General features: G+C 39.5%; 2 protein-coding genes across 4 annotated transcripts in view; one reads left to right on the top strand and one right to left on the bottom strand.

Annotated features, from left to right (window-relative positions):
* blnk (B cell linker) overlaps positions 1 to 16,041 on the top strand; it is a 24,953-nt gene extending 8,912 nt beyond the window's left edge. For 2 of the 3 annotated variants that reach the window (XM_085428823.1, XM_085428824.1), the window contains 21 exons: positions 3,498 to 3,563; positions 4,113 to 4,159; positions 5,140 to 5,183; positions 5,262 to 5,373; positions 5,642 to 5,733; positions 5,831 to 5,891; positions 6,052 to 6,114; positions 8,168 to 8,193; positions 8,290 to 8,318; positions 8,891 to 8,947; positions 9,065 to 9,092; positions 9,177 to 9,228; positions 11,721 to 11,769; positions 11,863 to 11,890; positions 12,051 to 12,081; positions 12,496 to 12,571; positions 12,657 to 12,685; positions 12,776 to 12,810; positions 12,891 to 12,974; positions 13,060 to 13,215; positions 15,053 to 16,041. In XM_085428823.1, the coding sequence (XP_085284949.1) occupies positions 3,498 to 3,563; positions 4,113 to 4,159; positions 5,140 to 5,183; positions 5,262 to 5,373; positions 5,642 to 5,733; positions 5,831 to 5,891; positions 6,052 to 6,114; positions 8,168 to 8,193; positions 8,290 to 8,318; positions 8,891 to 8,947; positions 9,065 to 9,092; positions 9,177 to 9,228; positions 11,721 to 11,769; positions 11,863 to 11,890; positions 12,051 to 12,081; positions 12,496 to 12,571; positions 12,657 to 12,685; positions 12,776 to 12,810; positions 12,891 to 12,974; positions 13,060 to 13,215; positions 15,053 to 15,169 (1,282 nt within the window). In that variant the 3' untranslated portion in view covers positions 15,170 to 16,041. Of the gene's footprint in view, positions 1 to 2,940; positions 3,102 to 3,497; positions 3,564 to 4,112; positions 4,160 to 5,139; positions 5,184 to 5,261; positions 5,374 to 5,641; positions 5,734 to 5,830; positions 5,892 to 6,051; positions 6,115 to 8,167; positions 8,194 to 8,289; positions 8,319 to 8,890; positions 8,948 to 9,064; positions 9,093 to 9,176; positions 9,229 to 11,720; positions 11,770 to 11,862; positions 11,891 to 12,050; positions 12,082 to 12,495; positions 12,572 to 12,656; positions 12,686 to 12,775; positions 12,811 to 12,890; positions 12,975 to 13,059; positions 13,216 to 15,052 lie in introns of those variants that run through there. The other variant, XM_085428825.1, reaches the window with a different exon arrangement.
* Positions 15,991 to 21,775, bottom strand: znf518a (zinc finger protein 518A). The gene is made up of 3 exons (XM_085428821.1): positions 21,440 to 21,775; positions 18,424 to 20,647; positions 15,991 to 18,289 (listed from the first exon to the last, which is right to left on the bottom strand). Exons 2-3 carry the CDS (start codon positions 20,618 to 20,620, stop codon positions 17,625 to 17,627), a joined length of 2,862 nt encoding a protein of 953 aa, XP_085284947.1. The 5' UTR covers positions 20,621 to 20,647; positions 21,440 to 21,775; the 3' UTR covers positions 15,991 to 17,624.

Here is a 21,775-nt window from a genome sequence, read left to right as displayed (position 1 = left end):
CCTTATTGCAGATGGGCTACATTAGCAGAAAACCACACTGGTTGCCCCTCTTGTAAGTAAGTACAGGAAACCAAGGTTACAATTCACCCAGGCCAACCGAAATTAGACATTAGAAGACTGACCTATAGAAGCAGTAGACTCCAAATGATAAAGTGTGACTGCCCCAGATCTGCTTGTATTCATGTGTAAATAAGAGAAGGAGCAGAAATGAAATTACAATATTTGTGTGTGTGCTCGTTTCCGAGCTGGATCTGTGTACATGCACAGATGTGTTTGGGGAAGTTAGGGTGTCTGACTGCACCTGCACATGTGGCTGCATGTGTGTTCTTGTTTGTATGGTATGTACCCGTTGATGTATTCCCGTGTGTGTGATATAAACAGACACCATTAAGCTACAATTACTTGTTTCAACCGGCATGCTCTGTAAAAAAATTAAACTAGAAAATAAAAAATTAAATTAATTATTACGTGTTTCTTGAAAATTATGCATTATTAAAATCTAAGTGAAACTTTTCTTGCGTGGAAAATTCAAATATTGTAACATAAATACAACATATTGTACTTAAATCTTAGAGTGAAATGTAAAAATATTTATCTCATCATTTTAAAAGCATGTACAAAAGTCATTAGCTGAAAAAAAACACATCTTACCAAATAACCACTTTAAATCTGCATCTGTAGATATTCTTTAGACATTAGCAACAAAAATAGACAATTTCTTCCCATTTGTTTAGTGAAATATACCAAGAAATGCCAAAAATAACGCAGTTTGACAGGGTTAAAATAGTATTTTTGCACCAAGAAGGTGATTCACAAAGACTTATTAGCTAGAAAGAAAACTTGGCTTATTTCTGTGTGAGTGTACAGTGTGTCCACCAACACTGATGCATCACTGGGTTAGAAAACACACTATGAGTCATGGATTGGCCTCCCCAGAGCCCGGACCTCAACATTATTGAAACAGTGTGGGATCATCTCGACAGAGAACGAAACAAGAAGCAGCCAAAGAAGAGCTTTGAATGTCCTTCAAGACACGTGGAGAACTACTCTTGAAGACTACTTAAAAGAATGACATGCAAGTTTTCTTAAGAGAGTTCCTGCTTTTTTTTTTCTTAAATAAAGGTGGTCATACCAATTACCGATTAGAATTGTTCAAACTGCTTTGCCCTATATACTGTGTTTCCATATGTTTGCACTTGTTTCCATAAATGGGTGCACTTCTTTCCTTGCAAACTATAAAGAAATGAAGAGTGTCTCCAGATATTTGCACAATGTAAATATTTTATTTACCAATAAAATTGGTAAAAAATAGCAACTACAAATTCAAATGTAAAACTGGAAGCCCTGAACTTCCATACTTGGTCTTTTATTTTCTTTTATCCCATCACTCATTCACTTGTCAAACCATAAAGTTACTTTGAAAAAAGCAGCACCGTGCAGTTTGTAGGTCCACACTATGCACAGTATGATTCAGAGCACACGAAATCCAATCTGAAAAGCCACTTTTTGCAACACTTTCACATGTTATGTAACATGAAATGGACACACGCTTCCGTATATAGAAAGAAAAAAGTGACAAAGGTGAAGTGACAGACTAAATATCTCATACTGTGTTCGCATGTATTTTTATACACTCACTGGTACAACTGCGTGCTACCACAAATGTTGAAACAGCCAATCGCATGGCAGCAACTCAAAGCATTTAGGTATTCAAGATATCCTGCTGAAGTTCAGCTAGTGTATTCAAATGGGGAAGAAATGTTATTTGAGTGTTTCTGTGGTTGTTGCTGTGAGATCAGGAGGGTCTGACTATTTGAGAAACTGCTGCTCAACTGCGATCTTCCCACACAACCATCTCCAGGGTTTACAGAGAATGGTCCAAAAGCAAGAAACTGTGTGACAGGCCGTTCTCTTGGTGAAAACTCAACAACTCAATGCCAGAGGTCAGAGATTTGAGCTGATAGGAAGGTAACTGTAACTTAATTAACAAATCGTACCAAGCAAGGTGTGCATTCAGATGGTTAGGTCATGGATCCGTCCTGCCTTGTTCAGGCGAGAGGTGGTGGTGTAATGATGATGTCAGATATTTTCTTGGCTTCTTTGGGGCTTATGGTATGACTGTCCTCATACAGTATGCTGACTTCTGTTCTCATTGCGAGATCTGTTTAGATATTACCTTAAAAGTCCAAAGTTGTCTCTTTACTTCTTGGTATTTTCTTACCATGCACAACTTCCTCATATTACATCTTCCTCTGACTATGATTAAAGGCAGAGTAGACGTTTTTTTAGCAAAACAAAAACCGAGAAAAGAAATTCCCATGATGATCGCATACATGCTGTAGTAAATCAACTTCCTTCCAGGCTAACATGAGAGGCAGCATACTTGTTATTTTTCCTTCTTCTTTATAGAACAGGGTTACAACATGGTACTTTCCATGACATAATGACCTTAACAACAGATCATTTTTAAGGCTAAAAGCATAAGTTAGACATGCATTAACAAAGATATATTAGTTGAAACAGAGTGTTAAATAATAAAACACTCTGTTAGAGGAAGTTAGCAGAGTTGTACGTGTAATTGTGGCAAGTTCCAAGTCACCTTTCAATCTGTTGTATAACATACCGATAACTCGAAGTCATTCTCTAGAAATTTCCTATATATGAAGTTATCTACAGTTGGTAAAATATCAGTGTTTGGAAGGGTGGAATTGAAGTGAGTCAAGGTAGATGTGATGTAAGACACTCTCACACTTTTTGAGAGTGTGTGTGTGTGTGTGTGTGTGTGTGTGTGTGTGTGTGTGTGTGTGTGTGTGTGTGTGTGTGTGTGTGTGTGTGTGTGTGTGTGTGTGTGTGTGTGTGTGAGAAGGGGAGTGGAAAAGAGAAGTGATTTGTCTGACAGAGGTGGCTCGAGCAAATTCCCTCCCCTGTGTGAGAAGGACGTGACTAAACAAAGGCAGGGTTCATTTACAATTCTGCGAAAAATTCGGCAGTCGACCTTTACCGCATGACAGGAATGTGGCCCGAAAAATGTAAACTTTTGGATCAAACATGAACATGGATACGTTAGGTAAACTGGCTGCTCCTGCCACAGCAAAGATCCGGTAAGAAGATGGGTTTTGTTGTAAATTTCGCGTGAGCGTTGTTGCTTTAAGCCAATTTTTAGTTTGTTTCAAATGTACAAGGAGTATAATTAGCAACAAAAAAAAGAAAAACAAAGCTATGATTTTTTTTATGTATCTTTTTTATGTTCTGCTTGGTAATATGTTCTGCAATTCATTACAAAACACTGTAAAACTACAAAAATGTCCATATAGACTTGTATTCATTGTATTCAGCAAAATGCCTCTAAACTCTGTCTGGAAAAGTGAAATGAGGAACTTATGTGAATGCTTCTTTGGAAAGTACTTTTTAAAGCTGAGAAACAAGACAAATTACATGTGCATGTACAACTGCATTTATTTATGACTTCTGTATGAAACCTTATGTTTGCGTTCCAGGCAGCTTCAGAAGATCGTTCAAGATATCAAGAAAAATGATGGCAGCTTCCTGAATAAACTAAAAAGGTCAGTTTCTTAGAATGAAAGCTTTGATTTTCTGCATGGGAAAGTTACACAGTTGATCAATTTATCTGTCCTGCTACAGTCAAAGAAAAGAAAAGCCTGGTGATCTAAAAGCAAAAGAAAAAAAAAGTCCATGCGGTTTGTGTACATGCACCAGTGGAGAACGTCGATTCCTCTTTCACAACCGTTGGAAAAAGAGACGCAAAGCAAAAATAACTAAAACAGATGGCATCTCTCTCACTTTCCTTTCCTGAAATGAGTCCCCTCAAAACACGCTAAGGATAGAAACTGACACACAAAGGCCATTTATTCAACTCGTGTCTTATGTTTGCAAAAGACTGCTAACTGCATTTGTGCGTGTCATCCTTTTGTGGTTTTACAGCCTTCATGAAGTGAACACACATTTGCTTAAGTTTAAGTGGTCAATGAGTGCACTTTGTTCCACTGCCGAGTTGTCTAATGACAGCGTGTGTGTGTGTGTGTGTGTGTGTGTGTGTGTGTGTGTGTGTGTGTGTGTGTGTGTGTGTGTGTGTGTGTGTGTGTGAGAGACAGGCTGACAAACAAACCGGTGCCCACAGTACCGGCGAGAGACTACAGAGGTAAGAACTGAGTCATTAGCCCATATAGTACACTGAAGGAATCAGACATGTAGATTACAGGTCACTGTAATCTACATGTCTGTACAGGGCACAAAGATTCACCTGAGCGGGGCTCCTTGTGTTATTCCTATCCCAGTACAGAGACATCAATGGGACACTTGCTACAAAAAAATATATAACTTTGACGTTTCTGACTCATCTCATTAAGACTCACAAAGTTTCTTTTGACTTCTGATGCTCTTGGACGGGATTTTTATTTTTTGTACAGCGTGGGGGTTTCAGACTTTGTCCCACGTGTCTCCTTTGTGCAACTGTAGGAATGGAAACTTTTAAAGAAATCAATCTGTACACATACAGCCATATGTATTTTTAACTCTAGAAACACAAATTTGACATTTTGAAAGAAGAGAAGTTTGCTATCACTCTCCAGTTTTGATTTGCCGATACCTGCTAGCTTTCTATGAAATAATCTCCTGAACTCTATCACCACATTAGACATAAACATTTACATCTGAATTACAAGTCATCAGGCTGGATTATTATTTTTTAACGTACATCTTTGATTTTTTTGCCTCCGTGTCCATGCTTGAAGGTACAAATTTACTATTAAACAAACTGCAGCTCAGTCAGATCACCTGTTTTCAGATATTGGCTTGATAACCTCTTTGCTTAATTGTATAAAACTTACACAAAAGTAAAGTGTAAAAGTACAGAATGATAAAATTGCATCATTTTAAACGACTGAGAGACTTTAGTCTACAGTTCAAGAGGTGAGGAGACACACATCACTGGCTCCACAACCGAAACACTGAGTTTTGAGGTTTTACTCTAAAATTGTGCTCTAACACCTGCTGAGTTTCGTTGGTTGCCAGGTTTTACTGTTTTTAGAAATTTGGCTTTAATAACAGCAACGATTGCGTTTCCACATCTTGATTTCTTCCTCTTTGTTACGAAAATGCCTTAAACCTCTGTGTTTACAGATGACCACAGGGAAAGCGACGATCAGCTGTCGGATTCTGATTACGTAAGTTAGAAAAATGCTCATTTTAAATGATTCTTACACTTGCTGATACGCTTGCTATTAAAAGCGTGTTTATTCCAGGACAATGACACATATGAGGATCCACGTGATGATGACAGCTACGAACCTCCTCCTAGCCACAGAGTCTTCACCGCACCTCCCTCTGGTTCCTTCCCAAGGGGCGAGTATGTCGGTCAGTAGTCCTTTGACCTTTTTTGTCACTATACATACATGCTTTTTTTTTCTTTGCTTTTTTTTTTGTTTGTTTCACTGATGATGCTTTTGAAAATTTACGCAATGTTGACTTCTTTTTATAAAGTTTCTATAGCCTTGAAACTCACTCTTTTGCAGTCATCCCTACATTTCTGCAGAAGTGTGACAAACACACATTGAGTTGCAATACACCAAGCTGTCTCCATGCAAATGATGTCCCTTTTTCTGGTTCTGCTTCTCCTTTTCAGACAGCCCGCCCAAGCGGCCACCCAAGAAGCCCCTCCGCCCAACTAAGTTCAAAGAGCTACCCCCTGAACCCCCAAACGTGGGAAGTGATGAAGTAAGGCCACTTTGATGTGTCATTTCAGTTACATTTCACTACATATTTTAAAATATCTTCCAACGAATGTGGGGATGTTGTCTCTGTTGCTTTTTAGGAGGACTACATAAATCCAGAGGACAATGACAACTATATAGAACCTTCAGAGAATCCTAGCAGTAAGCTACAAGTCAAACATAGAGAAGAAAAAAAAAGATCTGTGCTTTGCAATATGCTGAATAACAGCTGGAATTTGAATTAAACCAGAAAACAACATAAAATACAAATAGTTACAGGAAAAATAATAACAGTCCTTTCTATGCTTTTCCTCATACGCAGTGAACAGTGGGAACAAAGCTACAAGAGACCTTCCCAAGTTACCACAGCGGACTCCAAGTCCCGGTGGGTAAAGCACATGGCCAGAGGGGTGTGCAGTGGTCCATCGTTTATCACGGGGGTTACGTTCTAAACGTATTTCGCGATCAGTGAAATCTGCGAAGTAGCCAACTTTATTTTTTACAATTATTATAGATGTTTTAAGGCTGTAAAACCCCTCACTACACACTTTATACACTTTTCTCACACAGGCATGAACATTTTCACACTTTTCTCTCTTGTTTAAACACTTTCAAAGTTCTAACCTTGGTAGAACAAAAAGTCCAGTATTATAGAATGAAACCAAAGGCACCCACGGTTGCTTTGATGGTGCAAAACGTCTCGTCAACATTGTTGTTTGTTGGGGATAAAACAAACATAGAGTACTGCACTTCCGAGTCACACTGCTAGCTTATTAAGATTTATGTAAATTTGACAAGCTGAACACATTCTGTACTGTGCAGGAGACACGGCACGAGATTGACTGACAATGGTCTACAGCCAATCAGAACGCAGAATAAAATGTGCTGTTAAAAAAAAAAGAAAGAAAGAAAAAAAAGAGAAAAAACGTACAAAATTACACACAAAAAAAATCTGCGAAACAGCGAATCCGCAAAAGGTGAACCACATTATACCGAGGGACCACTGTACTACAAAGCAAGATTAATGGGTTAAAACGGTTTGCGCCAAGTGCAATGTACATTCTTTGCTGAGTGAATACATTTTACATGTGCAAGCAGTTAGGCTTTACTAACATCATGAACAAAGCCCAGCTGTAAAGTTGCAGCGGTGCAAACTGTGCACCTCATTGTCATGGGACTTTACTCATACGATGATGCAACAAAAAGTGTAAATGATTTTGTACTTGATTAGTATCTGCTGCTAAACGCTAATGTCAGCTTGACAACATGTTGTGTGCTAGTACCTCTTGTTGCAAAAACATTAGTTTGGGCACTTGTCAAAACGTTAGCGATTAGAGGCTAGGCTGCTTTGTTATTCTATCTTACTACATTTTTTTTAGTAGTAAATAAGTTTTGCATGTGTTTTGTAAACTACATTATCAAGTTTATTAAAATTAGAGCCTCACTATGCACTAGATTCAGTTCAGTTCAGTTCAATTCAATTCAGTTTTATTTATACAGTGCCAAATCACAACAACAGCTACCTCAAGGTGCTTTATATTGTAAGGTAGCCCCTACAATAATATATACAGAGGAAAAACCCAACAATCATATGACCCCCTGTGAACAAGCACTTTGGCAACACTGGGAAGGAAAAACTCCCTTTTAACAGGAAGAAACCTCCAGCAGAACCAGGCTCAGGGAGGGGCGGGGCCATCTGCTGCGACCGATGGGGTGAGAGAAGGAAGACAGGATAAAAGACATGCTGTGGAAGAGAGACAGAGATAATAAGTATGATTCAGTGCACAGACCTCTCTATGCATCATGGGAATCCCCCAGCAGCCTACACGTATTGCAGCATAACTAAGGGAGGATTCAGATGAAAAGTTAAAAAATCTTAGAGGGTAATGAACCAACCACATCTCAACCACATCTCTATTCCCTTTGAATAGAGGCATGTATCTCACATTATGTAGTTGCTTCAGAGTTGTCCACAATATTGGTTTTAATAAAACCACTCCCCACAAGGGAAAGATGCGATAAGTGTTACAAAGAAAGTGCTGCACAAAAAACCTTGTGAGTAATTTAGTCGATAGCAGATTGCTGCGGTGACCCATAGTTTGCATGTAAGAACTCGGTTTGTCTGCAAATGCGAATGAGCAGCTGAGCAGTGGTAAATGGTAAATTCTTTTTCTGGCTTAAGTGTCACACTTTTCACAGTTTTATTTGGTACCTTCTGTGCAAACTACACGCAACTGCGTCAATCTGCTTTTCCAGCCTAAAGGCAAGAACAAAAAAGAAGCTCTGTCGTGACTCCTGTATTTAACAGGTTATTAGTAAATGCATGCAAATGCAAAGGATAGTTAAAAAGCAGCCGAAGAGGCCGATGTAAACCAGCACCAAAAGGTGGCTTTTTTGGTTCTGCTGCCTGCCTAATTGATGCTGTGGTTATTTTTCAGATTTTTATGAAGTTCCTGACAAAGAGGTAGGACATTTATGTAAAATGTAATTACACATTTTTTACATGAATACTTGAATACTTGAAGCTGAACACTGTTTGCATTTTATGCTACCCTCACAGGACAATTCTCCAGCTCATCCAGGAAGCAGGTTAGTTTAATACTTTCCAGAGTTACATTCATTCATGTAGACAGACGTCCAAATCTGTGGTGGAATGTAACAAAGTAAATTTACTCAAGTACTGTATATAAGTGTAATATTAAGATTCTTAGATAGTAGTTTTTTTATTGCCATATTTTTGTAACACTTTTACTTTTTCAGTACTTTGTTATTGACTTGATATATTGAAGAACATGCATTTAATATTATAACAAGTGGTTAAATGTTAAATCAGTGTTCCTAACCTTGCTACCCTTCAAGCCCCAAAGACATAAAACTGTTTTGCAACTCTAAAAACTAACCAGGCGTATGTATCACTAATGCCTAACTCTTCAAGGAATTGTTTATACTAAATTTAAGTGTATGGCTAATACACTTGTACCTAAATATGATGTTAAATATAGAGCATTAATTCCCCTTTTATTTAATATTGGTACTTTTACTTGAGTAAATTATCTGAGCACTCTGTTATAAAGTACTTGTTATAAATAACAAATAAATAACAGTATTTGGAAATCATTTTGACTGCAACTATTAATAATTTCCTTGGATTTTTCTTTTAGATTATGTCCAACCCCAGCAAAACACTCATCATCTTTACCACCAAAACCCAGCCCCAGGTACGACTACCAAGACTCAAATTATGGCATGACCAATACTTTGTCATTACATTCTATTCTAATATTTGACGTATAGTGATGTTTTGGAGATTTCCTTTTCTTCTTCTTGTTTTTTAGAGTGAACATGAGGAAATCTCCCACGCATGTAAGTGATTACAAATTTTTAAGGCGCATAAAAGATACTGGACATTAAGAAGGATACCAATGGATTGGTGTTGTTATTATGCAGGTCCAGGAGACAACTGATGGGGATGAATATGAAGTTTGCGATCCAGACGATAGTGAGTATGAAATGAAATAAAAGAACTATTTGTTCAGAAAGGCCAGTAATATGTACTAGTAGTGTTGCTGTGGCAGGGTTCACCTGAAAGACCTTGGAAGTGTTTCACTGCTTATCAAAGTGATGGAGTTTTAGATTAGGTGTTCCCTTTTATGATAAGGTCCCCCACTCTGTATCATTACGAACAAACTGCCTGTATGCACACTGTGTTAGGTATATATAACTTATTGGACAGAGTAACACATTTTGTAGTTTTGCCTCTGTACACCACCGCAATGGATTTTAAACCAAACAATAATTATGTTAAAGTGCAATCAAGGTTTTTTACAAAAAAGATATATTAACTAAGAATTTAAGAATTAGAGCAATTTTTATAAATATTTTTTTCAAACATCCAAAATTGTTTGGAAAAACTCTTTTTATATGCAAGTATTGATTTCAATACTTGGATTAAAATCTTTAATTTAATTTTCCCATTAGGCTAGAAACCACAAACATCACCAAATGCTGTGTTTATTCCTTTAAGATGCTTTGCCACTGTAATTTGTTGCCTATTTGTTCATTTTTTCACTCTGATCTATCTTCAGTAACTGAAATATATGCTTTATTAGGTTGGGATCATGCAACTCACTTGACATTCGAAGAATATACCAAGTTTTTGCCTTGAGAACCTCTTGAGTTGCTTTTGCAGTATGGTCTGGGTGATTATCCATTTGCACTGTGAGGTGTTTTTTAGCATTTGGCTCAATCTGAGAGTATAGCCAGTCCTCTACACATCACAATCATCCTGTTACTTCTATAGTCACATCATCAAAAAACACTAGTGACCCATTTCCACTGGCAGCCATGCATGACCATGCCATAACATTGCCTCCACCAAGTGTGACAAATAATGTGGCATGCTTGGATCCCAGCTGTTTCTCTCCATCTTCTTACTTTTCTCTTCTGATCTTTCTTATACGAATTCATCGCAGTTTAATCTGTCCAAATAACTGATTTTAGTGCCATGCAGGCTCTTTTAGATGTTTTCTAGCAAGTATGATCTGGCCTTCTTGCTCTTTAGTATAGCCAAAGGTTAGCACTTTGTTGTAACCCACTGTATTTGCATTAATGAAGGTGTCTCTTGAATTTACAATTTTCCAATGTTACACCGCCTACATAGTGTAAATAATGGGTGCTTCTTAGCTATGGAAATAATTCTGTCAATTTTGACACTTTGGGTGTCATCAGTGGGCTTTCAGGTCTTTGTGACCTTTATGAACAAATTTTTTATTTTAGCATTTTGGCTGCTGCCACGTTGGTTTTTAGGGCCAGAACTTTCCATATACAGGTGGCTTGAGTGCTAAGCTAACACTAGCAAGCTCAGTAGAAAGCTACACCCAAACATGGTACAGTTACAGACGCAAACATACTGATATGATATGTCTGTGAAGGTCATCCAGGTCATCGTAGTCAAAGGAGCTTGCAAAGAAAAGCGTCTGGACTTCTTTAAGTTGCTTGAAGACGTTTCACCTCTCATCCGAGAAGCTTCTTCAGTTCTAAGGTCAAATGGTGGAGAGTCCCAGATATAAACCTAGTGGGAGTTTCCCCCCACAGAGGGACAAAAGGACCCCCTGATGATCCTCTAATTGCCTGAGCCAAGGTGTGAAAATGGGTGTGGCTCACAATCAGCCAGGGTTTCAGGTGAACTCATTGTGAAACCTGGCCCCACCTTATCATGCGAATTCCTGAGGTCAGATGGCCCAGGATGTGAGTGGGCGTTCAGGCGTCTGGGGAGGGATCTCAAAACTGGATTATAGATGGCAGACAGTTGGTGTCGTAAACCCCCGCCTCTGTTCAAAGATGGTCGCTCACAGTGGACATAGATGCTTCTTTCACTCCTCTTTCAAACCATCTGTCCTCTCTGTCCAAAATGGGAACCTTGGCATCCTCGAAAGAGTGTCCTTTATCCTTAAGATGCAGATGGACTGCTGAGTCTTGTCCTGTGGAGGTGGCTCTTCTATGTTATGCCATGCGCTTGTGAAGTGGCTGTTTGGTCTCTCCAATGTAGAGGTCTGGGCATTCCTCGCTGCACTGTACAGCATACACCACATTGTTAACATACACCACATTGTTACGCTTTTCTTTGCAAGCTCCTTTGAATACTGATATGATACTAGACTTTCACTCAACAAAGTTGAAGCACAAACCTTTTAAGGAGTACCACTGTAATCCTTACTATCTGTAAGTTAATCCATTGAACTGCTACAAAAGGCATTACACCACAAACAGGATCAAAGGTTGCAGTTCAGGTCATTCGTATTAGTCAAGATCAGGCCAAGTAAAAAGCGTCAGATGCAGTGGTGTAAAGAACGCCACTCTCAAGTGACAAATAACTTTTCTACGATGGAATGACTAATTTATAATTTCAAAAATACTGACATAACTAGCATTTATACTGTATAGGGAACCCAGTAATACACTCATATAACTGCTTTGTATTTGCTCTTCTAGGTCCTGGGAGGAATCGTCCTCCACGTCTACCTAAACCTATACCCAGAGAGTAAGCATCACTTACCCTAACATTATTTCAGTTAACATAAAGCTATGAGCTAAAAAAAAATAGAATAAGTGATCATTTCATTGTTTTCCACAGGAGGTCACCAAAACCACCTCTAGGACCGGTAGGAATTTAATTTAAATGAAAGCAATGCAAACAATGTTAGAATATTATAATTATCTGATTAAATGTCTAGTTTTTCATATAATACACTCATCCCTGTCAACATTACACACTTTCACTGATGACGGTGAAAGAAATACTAAATATGACTTTCATTCCAGAGGCCAGATTTAAAAGCAAAGGACTGTGAAAGTAAGTATTTTAATTAACTCCCATTATTAGCCACACCTGACTGAGCCTTTAATAAACACTGGACAATCAGCCAATTAGTGCAATCTGCTTCCATAATTGTGTGCACAGCTTTAGCACACATCTCATTTCCTCTGTGGTTTCCACTTGCTTTCCCATTATCACTTAATTGCAGAAGCACACGAGCAGTACAGACAGTGCATAAGAATGACAGACGAGTTGGACTGTAGTAGATTTTACCGTCATTTACAGATTTTTCACATTAAATCTATTCCAGTTATAAGGACTTAAATATACAGACTGAAAATGCTTTGTTGACAAATTTTACAAACTGCTGATTACTGAAAAATTATCTTTATTTTCTACTTATACCTAAACAGTAAGCAGACTAATTTCAGCATGTCTGTATTTTTCAAGGCAAAACACTGCCTTTGGCTCATAATGAACAGAAGACTCCTCCAAAAGCCTTTACACTGGACTTTCAGCGACCAAAGTAAGTGGTAAAAAAATGTCTTTAAGCACAGCTTTGTACTGTGCACTCACTGACGTCTGCTCTGTTTGTGGACTCTGTCTTGCAGAATTCCTATTCCACAGTTTACCTCCCCAAGTAAGTGTGGGCCCCCCTTGTGTCTAACATCCACATACATGGGAATTTTGCACTTCAATGTAAAATGACATAAATTCTTTATTTTCGCAGAGCCTCATGAAAATGACACAGGAGATCAAGATAAGGTGTGCTCTTAAAACAGTAGACTGCAAAGATGTTTTTCATAATATATTTGTAACCCTCATTTCCCTTCACTTTATTTCAGGATGCAGACATCTATAGGAAACCCTGGTATGCCAGTGGGTGCGACCGAAAAACTGCTGACGATGCCTTGTTTCGCTTGAATAAAGTGAGAATCTTCTTGGTGAGAAGAGAGAGCTGCTGAGCCGTCATTTTTGTAATCTGGGTTTGACGCTGAGCTTTTTCTGTTTCAGGATGGAGCATTTATGGTGAGAAAGAGCTCTGGTCATGACGCACAGCAGCCGTATACGTTAGTGGTGTTTTACAATGGCAGAGTGTACAACATCCCAATCCGCTATATACCAAGCACTCAGCAGTATGCTCTGGGAAGAGAGAAGAAAGGGGAAGAGGTAAATATACGTCTTTGATAGGTCTGTTCAGTTTAAGTGTATCTGTACTTTAGTAAGAGCCCTTTTATGCCTGTCTAGGCTGCTGTTTGTCAGAATTGTGACACTAACAGTTCCATACACTTTACAGGTAACACATTAGTGTGGCAAATACCACAAAACTTACTATTTACTGCACTACTTGGTACAATAAATAACAACAGATATACTTTATGCTTCATTTAACCCACATTTAAGAAATTCTAAATAGGATGAGGATAGTAAGCATGCACAATAGTAGTAGCGTAAATGCTAAAGAAACGTGGCTATAGCTGGGAATTCAGTTAGAATTCATTTTGTTATTTAAACGTCTACTTTTCAAAATGTTTGGAAATTTTCTGCTTACTTACAGCGTTTACGGTAAATGGACAGATTTTTTATATAGTGTTTTTCTACACTACCTAAACACCTTATACAACTTGCCTCATTCACACAAGCATATTTTTCTGTGCGTTTTCCTACGTAAGTGTTTTTTATCTAATGTTCACACACATTTATGCTCTGATGGATGCATCGAGAGCAACTTGGGTTTGTGTCTTACCCAAAGATATCATTTTCCCAAGCAAATGATCTGCCTAGCTGATTTGGCACAGGTTCTGTGCTGGCTGTCCTACCTGATGATGAAACCCTACCCTTTCATCTGGGCTTAGGACCAGCACCAGAGGTGTATTGGCTTGTGAGTCCTCGTGGGCTCTTGCGTGTCAGGCAAAAGCTAGGGGAAATTATTCCTTTTTCAAGCTACATAAACCAAAAAGATTTTCCAATTTAATCAGTAGTGTTATGAATTAGAAAGGTACCCTGCTTTATTAATAATTATTAGACTCATATTAAAGAAACAACAACACTATGACTGTCTTCTTAAAAAACGAATCACCTTTTTTGCAAATTTCCCTTTTGAATAAACTTCCTAAATGAAAGGTCCCATATTAAAGCCTTTTTTAACAAGTTCATTTAACTCACCTGGCCCCAGGGCCTACAAACTGTAGACATTATTATTATTATTATTAAAACGCTTTCTACCTGTCAGCTTGTTTTTTCACCTAAAGGGTCATCCAGTGATTCGTGAAGTTGGCCGCTGTGGTTAGATAGTAGATAGTAGTATTTACCAATCAGATTGTTGGTAGGTTAATCCGCAGTCCATTAGTCAAAGCATCAGGTTTGTGTGTGAATGTTAGAAAAAGGTTCTTAGACATAGATAAGAGCTGTATGAATGTGTGTGACTGAGTGAATTACACTTGTAGAAAGTGTTTTGATTGCTTAAATTGAGTAGAAAGGCAACACATAAGTACCAGTCCATTTACCCTTACCATTAATTTATAGTGCCACAAGTCTGTGGCCAAAAAAGAGCAATGATATGAGAGTCTTATGAAAATTCCGAAATCCTGCTCATCATGAGATCTGGCCAGCATGAGATTTAAAAAAAAACTCCTGCAAACCTCAAGAACCTTTTACTTCCACTTGATCAATGGAATCGATTCCATTAAATGTAGCATTTCACATTATACTTACGTAACAAAACTACATGAAAAACTTGCATATAATTAAATTACTTTAAGTCAGCATTTTGGGAATAGATATATTTTTGTCTTTAGGCAGCATCGTTGTAAAATGTGCCATATTCAAATACATTTTCAAAAATGGCATCAACATGCACGCATAAAGACAAGGCCATGTCCTAACACAGAGACCTACACAGTGGTGGACAGGGTTAAAATGATCTCAAGCCTCATCCTAATGCTGTAAACATTTTCCTTTAGTCTAACAGAATATTCTCCTTTGTGGGGGGTTTTTCTCATTGCAGCACTTCAGCAGCATCTCTAAGATCATTGAGAACCACCAGAGAAACCCCCTGGTGCTGATTGACAGTCAGAGCAATGCCAAAGAAGCCACCAAGTTATGCTACCCAGTGAAGCCCTAGGCGACCCTCGGTGACTCCAAACAGCAGAGTGATTGGTGCCGAGCGACTCGGTCCACTGTGTTTGCTGACTTTACAGAGGTCACTGGGGGCTGTTGCTCTGTCACTTAAAAAGGCAGGTTTGAAACACACCCGAGTGCAGAGCTTGATTGTTTCAAAACAAGCACAGGAGTCACCCAGTGCGGGCGTGCATGAGAACCTCACCAACACGGAAGCTTCCATCGTGTTATGTTAAAGATTATTTAGATTGACACCCTGGCGAGTGATGTGACATTACAGTGTTACACTGATAATGAATCATCTTTCCCCAATTTTCTGAGAACTTATCTTGACAGAATTCCTCACTTGTGATAATTCTTTTTTTCCTTTTGACCTAATGCAGCATCAAGTGGTCTGACACTATATGATATATGATTTTATGTATGCATTTCTGCCAAACTGACTAAGAACTGTGTGTGAAAAGCAATCCTTTTTCTACTGTCCACAATGACACCTTGAACTGTAAATCTACAATTATAACTTGCCGAATTGGCATAAATAACGTACACAGAATACTAGAATGTGTCTAGAGCTGGACTTTGAGCTCTACAGGGGACACCAACCAGGTTCAGAATAAACCGCAGGAGCACGCAATGGGATTTCAATAAGCGTGTGAGCCAGACAACACAAATTCAAACCCATCCCAACCCTTAATCTGTGGTTAGGATGTTGTGCAGGAGCAGCAGCCCCATTATCTTTTTCCCCTTCTTCAATGGTGGAAGGACTGCACACTGGACCTGCCTGCACTGCTGGCCATGCAGAGCTGAAGTAGCACAGACACAGAGAACTTTTAAACTCATGTTTTATTCACTTTTTTTTAATGCTCAGTTGGTAAACAGTGTTTTAAAATGAATCAAGGAATGAGACAGCTTTGCTGTGAGCAGAAAGAAGCAGGAAGCAGTAGGTTTATGATAGCAATACTTCAAGGAGCAATTTCTACAAGGTTGTATATTTGGTTTTAATAAAAAAAAACTTTTCTTGTCTCGTATATTCAGTCACAACAAAATGCCACCAGGAACTTACAAAGTCTTCCATTTATTCTCTCTTCAACATGTAATGCTATCACACTCGTGTACATTTGTTGCATAAAAATAATTCCTAGGCACTTTGTGAAAAATTCTCAGGTTATATAATATTTTGTACCTCTAGCAGAACTATGTACAATTATAAATCTCAGAAGCTAAACTGAAAAAGAATTATTCACACTTATGAAACGGAGATTCATGCACAATTTATATACATACATCCATTCAATAGTCAGACACAAACAAACACAAGACAGCAGGCACACGTTTCTCTCTTTCTCTCTGTGAATACTGAGTGATCACGGCTGCACGAGGAAATGTCGAGCCACAGTAGGACACCGGTTGAGATTGTCATAGGCTTCGGCCTGATAAGGTGAGGTAACGGGAAATGTATATCCTGCTTTCATAGTGCAATCAAAGGATAAGATTATCATCATTTCAAGTCAAACAGAGGAAATGCACGGAGGACCAAAAAAAATTTAATTAAATAAAAATCATGATCAGATCATCGAGGCCTATTTAAGTTCAAAAATCTAGGTTTGATTTTTTTTTTTAAGAACTCAATTTGTCACTGAACATGACAACACAGGTATGTTTTGAAAGTAGTCCTCAGTGTATTAGCTCCCACTGCATGAACAAATGCATCAAAATATTCTCTTGCAGTTAATACTATATTGGAACATAATTTGGAGTTTACACAAAAGGGGAAAAAAAAAAAAAGCAAATACACTTATTTTGCTAATGGCCTGGGGAGGAAACGCATATAGGAAGCACATAAAGGCTAAACCGAAGTATCATAAATAAATGTTTCATAAAACAGCTTATTGGGGTTTTGGTTTTTTTGTTTTTTTGTTTTAAACACACAGTTTTGGTTTATCTGAGTAACTTGTGGGTCCCTGTGACCCATTCCAAAAAACATAAATATTACAGCTACCACACTGTATAGCCTACCCGTACATAAACTGATCCGTAAAACAGATGGTATGGCAAATATACATATTACAGTGTTCTATAAAGATTTCATACAACAGTGTACTTATGTCACCTTAAATAAAGCTATTGCGTAGACAATAAGACAAACAAAGAACAAAATTATCAACGCCACTTCCTTGTGGCTTTACAAATAATCACTCATCTCCAAAAAGAGGTGCATCAAGCTACTCAGACTGGGAGAGACAATAGGTAAAAATACCCTGAGAATGTGAACCCTCCAGGAAGCATGACTTGATTCTTATCAAAGAAAAGAAGAAGAAAAAAACAACAACAACCTTTTAAACGTAAAAATAAAAATGGTTTCCATTATTGCGTTCTCTTATTGCAAATTCACCTTTTTCCAGACTATTTTAAGTTTGCTTTGGGTTGTTTTGTTTTTTTAAATCCAGTGTGTGCGACATTTAAGAGTTTTCGCAGTTTGGCCTATTCCACTCCATCAGGTGCCGCTGCCGGTGGGCCAGCCACATTTCCTGACTGGTGAAGACCCTGCCACAAAACCAGCAGCGAAACTTCGTCACGACGTCTCTGCTGGGAGACATCACGCCCACCATTTCGTACTTTTTCCTGCTCAACCTGCGAAGTTTGAACTTCAAAGAGAACCTTTCCTGCACTGAGTTTTTACCGCTCCATGCGGCTTCCGTTAGGTCGTCTGCCGCAGGGAGCTCGCTGCTCAAAGCCGAGAGCGCGTTCAGAGTCCTGCGTGACAGTATGACCTTCTGCACATCTCCTCTGTACCTGTTCACAACCTCCATGATCCTGGCCACCTCAGGAATGTCAGCATCGGGATGATTTAGCACTACAACAGGCTGGTCTCCTGTTGGACGCTTTAGCAGCTGAGAGGGATTTAAGGCTACCAACTTCAAGGTCCTCTCCAGATCTTTTGGGACGGGCTGCCACCAACAGCCAGGGGCTGATGAGGGCTCTTCTTGGATGGCTTTACCAGCAGGTGAATGGTTTTTGTTGAGGATGTTTGTGAAGGAGTCTACAGGTACTTCTCCAAATTTCACCCCTTCAATGCTCCGATCACTCAGCTTTGCAGATGGGCCACAGCAGGAACCCATCTTATCTGCAAAATAAAAAGTAAAAAACACTCAGCATATTTAAAATTACAACTCAAAGTTCAAATATTGGGAATAAAATGCCGTTGGAAATTAAATCTTCAGACATTTTATGTAGAGAAAGTAGAAATTCTAATTTTACCTCGTGTTGGAAGAGCCGGTTGGGAAATAGAGGAAGACTGGGCGCTGGTTTGAGGAGTCACTCCATCAGCAGCAGAACTCATCTCATCATTCGACTCAGGGTAGCGACTGCCATTCTGCGATGGCTCAAGCCCTACATTCTCAAGGCTTGCTTCAGTCACTGACCCAGCCTTTGGATTTGTTGGACTCATCCAAAGGGCTGAAATGCTCTTGTCAACTTCCATGAAGTTCAGCAACTTCTCTGCATCGCCCTCCAGTTCTTGATGTGCCGGAATCAAACCTTCACGTAGATCTGGCGTGTTTGCAGTCATATTTCTAGAACTTGTTGGTTTTGCAGTGCATCCTGGAGTGAAGTCCTCTTTTGGCTTTGATTGCTGAATTGAGCTAATGGCTTCAAATTGGTCATAGAGTTCAGTCTCTGAACCTTTGGTCCATTTCTTCTGGTGTACTTCTAATGGGCACACGGTTTGGACAATCTGTACAGTCTCCTCCATTGCCGTATGAGGATATTGCAGTCCATGCTGGCCACTGCCCTCTGATGGAGACAAAGAAGTTTGTGACACCCACTGCTTGTCCTTCACAGGATTTTTTTTCAATACTATCTTTAAGGACAGCTCTGGTGACCTTTTATTTGCTTTTTTAAACCTGGTCTTCCTTTTACGCCGTCGACATTTCCTCTTGTTTTTTGGCATGACTTTATATTTGGGCATTTGCTCCTCAGCCTCCTTTGTCAACTTCAGATCACTGGAAACATGATTGCCATCACCATAAACAGGCCCCTCCACCTTTTTAATATGCTCTTCAGTTTCCTGAACAATCTTTAGTTCCTGATTCTCTCGGTTTTCCTGGATGCGAGTGCACTCCGTTGGCTCAGTGTGGGCTGATGCCGGGACATCATTATGTAGTTTATTTTCAGCATGCAGACACGGAGCACACTCGTTCAAAGTCGAGTGACATCCATTTTGGTTGACCACGCACTGAGCATCGCCAGCAGCACTTTCAGCTTCCTTATCTGATGATGCCACCGTTTTCAACCTTTTGCCGTAAGCAGCACCGTTCTGAGCTACAGTTATCTTGTTCTTCAGCGTCAGAACAGTAAGATCTGATGACACGATGCTGTTCTCCTGCATGGGGAGAAGATTTATATCTTGCGGGATGTTTGACAGAACAGTTTTCAGGGCCTTGGTCCATTTCTGGTCACCGGTTTCTCCTGCAACAGATTTCATCAGAAACTTTTGAGTCTCCTCTAGTGTCGTTTGTGGATCTGACAGATGGCAGTATTTATCCAAGAATTCTTTCCCGGGCAGAGAAAGGCAGTCCGGCGTCAGCCAGCGCATTTCCCTAACTGCACTTCTTGTTCTGGGCTTCACATTGGGGATTGTATCATTTGGTTGTATTGCTAGAGAATGAACCGCCTTCCTTTTTTTCTTCTGGTTGCCATTCTGGCACATATGGGCAGTCTTAATGTGCTTAGTTATCAACCATTTCTGAGATGCCTCAAAGCCACAGAGATGACAGTGTAACCTTTGAGTAGTTGATAGCTGATTCACGTCCTTTGTTTGCACCAACAGATCATCGGCTCCTTCCAGGTCCAAATTATGTATGTACACATGCTCTAAAAATACTCTAACATCACCTGTGGAGAATTTCTGGCACATTTCACATGAGTATTTGCCGTTTGGGCAGTGATACGCAGTCAGGTGAGCACTGAATTCAGGCCATGTGCGTCTAATGTCATCATTGCATATGCTGCAGCTAGAAAAAGTGTCTTTGTGGCTTAATAGGTGGACCTGAAGATAGGAGAACTTGTCTGTGCTAAAACTACATACATGACAGGAAAAAAATGGGGCAATCCCTCTGTGTTTTTCCTCAAAGTGTCTCATTAAGTCTTTGGGAACATATTCCAAATTGTCACTGCACTGAGAGCAGGTGAACCGGAGCGCATTCCCATGGTTATTTGTCCCGCACTGGCTTTGCGGCACTTCCTGCGAGGGCTTCTTTGATGAAGGCCGCACTGTGCTCTGCTCCCACTCCTCTGATATCTTTTTTGGTCCACGCTTATCTTCATTTTGCATAGCTAGGGGCTGAACGGCATTCTTCCTGAGGTGGAGCTGTTTGTGGCGGTCTCTGTTCTTATTGTTGGTACGCTGTTTATTATCTCCTGCAGATGTAGCTGTGCAGATACCCACCGAATCCATGGTTTTATTTTGTTTTTTCCCAGATTTCTGAAAGTGCAGAAAAACACAAGCAATTTGGTCATACTGTACTTTATTCTCTGTGCTTCATCATTTTACAGCTGCTGCATTCACTGTCCTGCTCTGCATCCTAATTTAATACAAGTCCACCTGTTGCTGGCCATGGTTCAAACTGTGTCTACCTGGATGTAAAATTACACATATGGTACAATAATAATAAACTATTTGCGACTACCAGGTGCAGGAAACCCACCTGCTCCATTTATGAACTTTCATGCGCTGCATAAACCCAGCATATATGTGCTATGCTAAGCGATGCAGCTAAAAACATCCCTCTCGACTCAAAAAATTAAATAAATGACGCACATAAACAAGAATAGACTGAGCTAGCACTTTTTAGCAGATTAAACAGAGGGGTGCTGCGCGGCCATTGTGCAGTTTGACTTGACCACAACAAAGTGACAAGACTCGCTTTGTAGAGAGACAACGACCGCCTCGGGAATAAAGTTAGACAAAACCGTAGCACCCGAGTCTCTCCACTATCGCACAAACAGGAGTGTTTTTAATTTGGTGACCAAGCTAACTGTTAAAACTGAGGCGGCGTTTAACTGATTTGAATTAACGTGACGCAGAAGTGCTTACAAAGACGGAATAACTTGAGGGATACAAAGCGTGCCAACAAAGTTACACCGCATCCGTTTATTCATCTCGCGTCGACTTTTTACTGCACAAAGACCCGAGCGGTTGAATAAATCATTAATAAAGCCGTAGCTGTTTAACTAGTAGTCTCTGAATTTTTTTCTTTTTTTTTCTTTTTTTTACCTTTTCTTTTGTGGAGAGCTTGACAGCTCAGCGAGTGGCAGCCATGATGGTTTTTCATCCGGGGATTACAGCCTCTGAGCTGCTTTTAGCCTTTAGCCGGGTGCCTCCGTCCTGTCCCGGGCCTACAGCTAAGCACAGACGCCGAGCTGATTTAATGGGGAAAACAGCTCTCAGTGTGCCCACGTAGCGTAGTTTAAAAAAAAAAAAAAAAACTTCTGCTAGCAGAAGACTAGAAAACCGAAAATAGTGGAAATATAACAAGGCGTACATGAAAACACGTATTTTCCAAAATTGTTTGCAAAATAATAATAACAACATTAACTGGTCGCGGCTAAC

The sequence above is a fragment of the Rhamphochromis longiceps genome, linkage group LG13 (genome assembly GCF_057381845.1).
Source record: "Rhamphochromis longiceps isolate RC_006_pf linkage group LG13, R_longiceps_female_GT1.1, whole genome shotgun sequence".
Lineage (NCBI taxonomy): Eukaryota > Metazoa > Chordata > Actinopteri > Cichliformes > Cichlidae > Rhamphochromis > Rhamphochromis longiceps.
Note: the sequence above shows the minus strand (reverse complement) of the source record. Positions and strands in the feature narration are given on the sequence as shown.